Here is a 3,360-nt window from a genome sequence, read left to right on the forward strand (position 1 = left end):
AATTGGACGAGTTATAATACTTTGAGGATATACCTTAAATTAATTGACAATGGAAACAACCATTGATATTTAGTTCTTATTTTATATAACAAAAAAGGGAAAAAGAATACTTTTTTTTATTTGGATTTAGAATTAATTTAATTTCTATTTGTTTAATTTTAATTTAGTCCATGTAATATTTTTATTTTCGAGGTTTAAGTGTTTTTTCAATTTGATTTATAGATTTCAAGATCTACATTTTTAATCTTAGTTTTTCATTTAAGTCTTTGGAGTTAATGTCTATTAATTAATTTAAAATAATAATGAAGTGTAATTTTAAAATTAAATTTAATAGTGACAAAAAAATATTAAAACCAAAATAATTATAAATATTTTAATTTCTTTATATTAATCAATAGAAAACTAAAATCAAGTCTATATGAAAAATCTAGATTAAAAGTGTAAATCCTGGAATCTAGAAGCCAAATTAAAAGAAAACTCAGACCTCAAAGATAAAATTATAATCGTACCTAAATTGATACATATATCTCACAAAAAAAAAAATAGTTGTTAAGATATTTGTATATCCAATTGAGAGGCTTATAAATTTTTCTTTTTTTTTTTTTCTCAAAGATATTGAATTAATACGGGAGATTGAGAGAATCGAACTTTTGATCTTGAAATTGATAATAGAAATACTATATCAGCTATGTTGATTTTGATCGTTGACAGAATTTTCTCCCGCACATGTTGTACCACAACATAATTAACATATAATGCATGATTGTAGTCATAATATCCAATAAATAAAAATTACTGAACAAGTCCTCCTTTATTTTATTTTAAATGTAATGTATTTTTAAATTTTGTAGTAGATAATAATAAAAACACGGTCACGTCAGATGTACATGAACGTAATTATTACAAATATATATTTTTTTAATTAATTAATTAATATATAATAAATGCATATGATAAAATTGTATAAAAAAGAAAATATTGAAAAGAAATTACAAAAGTTGTGTTTATAAATGATAAGACTTTCTTACTTGCCGTTTACGAATATTCAAACTTCAAAGTGTTATTGAAACAGAACTTCTCTTCTCTAGCCGCCATAATTTCTCTCTCTCTCTTTCAAGACCAAATTATCAATTGAGAGATGATGGAAAATTTCCCTAATTTTCTCTCAACTTCATCCTCGTCATCCTCCCTCTCTTTCCATCAAATGTTGTTTTCTCGAGCTTCCGAGCTCGTCGGAAGCCATGGCGGAGACCATTATAGACAGCCACCACCCGTCTCCGGTGGTTTTCCGCTGTCTCGTGACGTTTTGGGAGATGACATGTCGTTCGATGCATCGAGTAGTATGAAGGATGACGATGTCATCGTTTCGCTTAGTAAGAGCTTTCGTGTTGACGAGTCCGCTAGGATTGGAGTGGATGGGTTGGAGAAGAAGGAGGTTGCGACGGCGGGAGCGACAACGACGACGGGGACGGGACGGGGAGATCATGATAAGAAAAAGAAGATGAGAAGCCGGAGATTTGCTTTTCAAACAAGAAGTCAAGTTGATATTCTTGATGATGGTTATAGATGGAGAAAATATGGACAGAAGGCTGTGAAGAACAACAAATTCCCTAGGTATATTCAATTATTTATTTATTATTATTATTTTTAAAATTTTTCCCCTTCCCAATTCAGTTTGATAGAACAAAAATAGGTTAAGAAACAGTTTTCTTTCCCTTATACTCTCAATTTCTTATCAATATAATTTAGCTTATAAACTTTATTCATAAAATATAATTTAGTCCCTAAATCAGATGTGAATTTTTATCATTTTATGGTATAAGAAATTAAAATATTGAGTATCTAATTAATTTATCAATTTATTTATGTAAAAATTTTTATTAAATTTTAATACTCACTTCTTGAATAGAGACTAACTTATTACAAAATATAAGAATTAAATTGTTACGTAATAAATATGAGTTGAATTATTTAGTACAACTTAATTAAATTTGTGATATAGATATGATAATTATTTCTTAGCATTAAAAGATACCCATAAAAGTCAATTTCAATGGTTAGCATTGAATGATACCCCCAATTATTTCATTTAGCATTAATATTTTTTTCTTCTTATGATCTTAGAAGAAAAAAAAAAGATTTATCAATAATATGTATGGTTTTGTTGGATTGAGCTTTCCAAACATAAACATAAAATCTTATTTTTAAAAAAATATAAGGACTAAAATTAAACAATTAAAAGATATATAGATAAAAGTGGATGAAACTAAAATTTTAAAGTATACCACCCAAATATTATTTTGACAATTTTTTTTTTTTGAAAAATATGTTAGACAAAAAGCTCACCTCTTTATCTTACAAACATGTTTTTCTTATTTATTTGAAGACACACCTGAATTGGCATATTTTTAGATTTTACACATATTGAATGTGAACTCATCTTGTAGGAAATTACAAATGTAAACACACATTATATTTGGTAAATGCAAAAAATATTTTGGGTGATTAAAAGTTTGTACTCCAAACATATTTTAACTCATATTTTGGGTGATTAATCAAATTTGAAATGAACATTAAAATAGTAAAACTTGGATGATGAAAACTACCAATATGGGTCATTAAACTCTATATTATTATTGAAATGAATGATAATTTAGATCATTTAATTTGAAATTTTGTTAAAAAATTTGCTAATTAACATATTTTGGGTGATGAATAAAATTGCAGAAGCTACTATAGATGTACACACCAAGGTTGCAAAGTGAAGAAGCAAGTTCAAAGGCTAACTAGAGATGAAGGGGTGGTTGTGACAACTTATGAAGGCATTCATTCTCATCCCATTGAAAAATCCACCGACAACTTTGAGCATATTTTGAGTCAGATGCAAATTTACACTTCTTATTGATCATATACACTTTTTTTTTTTTTAATCATAACACAAAACTTTACCTATGTAAATTTTATTGCATTTTTTCCATAAAAGAAAACAAATATTTATTTCAATATGTTTGTGTTGAAAATGACTTGGACTTTTGACCCAATGCATAAAAAGCTATTGGAGAAAAATTTTATGTCAATGTTTGTGTTGATTTTCTTTTCCAGTGAGTACATGTCCTGGCAATTAGCATCAAAGTCGTGCTAAAATTCTTTTCAACATGTAGACATTCTATGACACAACTATCATTTAGATGAAAATTTGGATTAAAAAACCATCTATATTTTGTCATAATTTTGAGAAAAAGCTTTTTAAAAAACATTTTAAGTATTTATTTTGCATAATGGAAATATTGAACAATGTGAAAATGAAGACTTGAGAATCTGAAAACTTTTCTTAATTAATAATGGAAAAGTAGAGTATAA

The 3,360-nt window shown here is 26.7% G+C and overlaps 1 protein-coding gene across 1 annotated transcript; it reads left to right on the forward strand.

The window, feature by feature from the left end:
- The first annotated feature begins 1,009 nt into the window (after positions 1-1,009).
- LOC120089684 (uncharacterized) lies at positions 1,010-3,077 on the forward strand. The gene is made up of 2 exons (XM_039047049.2): positions 1,010-1,614; positions 2,728-3,077. Exons 1-2 carry the CDS (start codon positions 1,139-1,141, stop codon positions 2,903-2,905), a joined length of 654 nt encoding a protein of 217 aa, XP_038902977.1. The 5' UTR covers positions 1,010-1,138; the 3' UTR covers positions 2,906-3,077.
- Positions 3,078-3,360: the final 283 nt, after the last annotated feature.

This window comes from Benincasa hispida, chromosome 1 (assembly GCF_027475165.1).
Source record: "Benincasa hispida cultivar pf3 chromosome 1, pf3_genome.v1.1, whole genome shotgun sequence".
Lineage (NCBI taxonomy): Eukaryota > Viridiplantae > Streptophyta > Magnoliopsida > Cucurbitales > Cucurbitaceae > Benincasa > Benincasa hispida.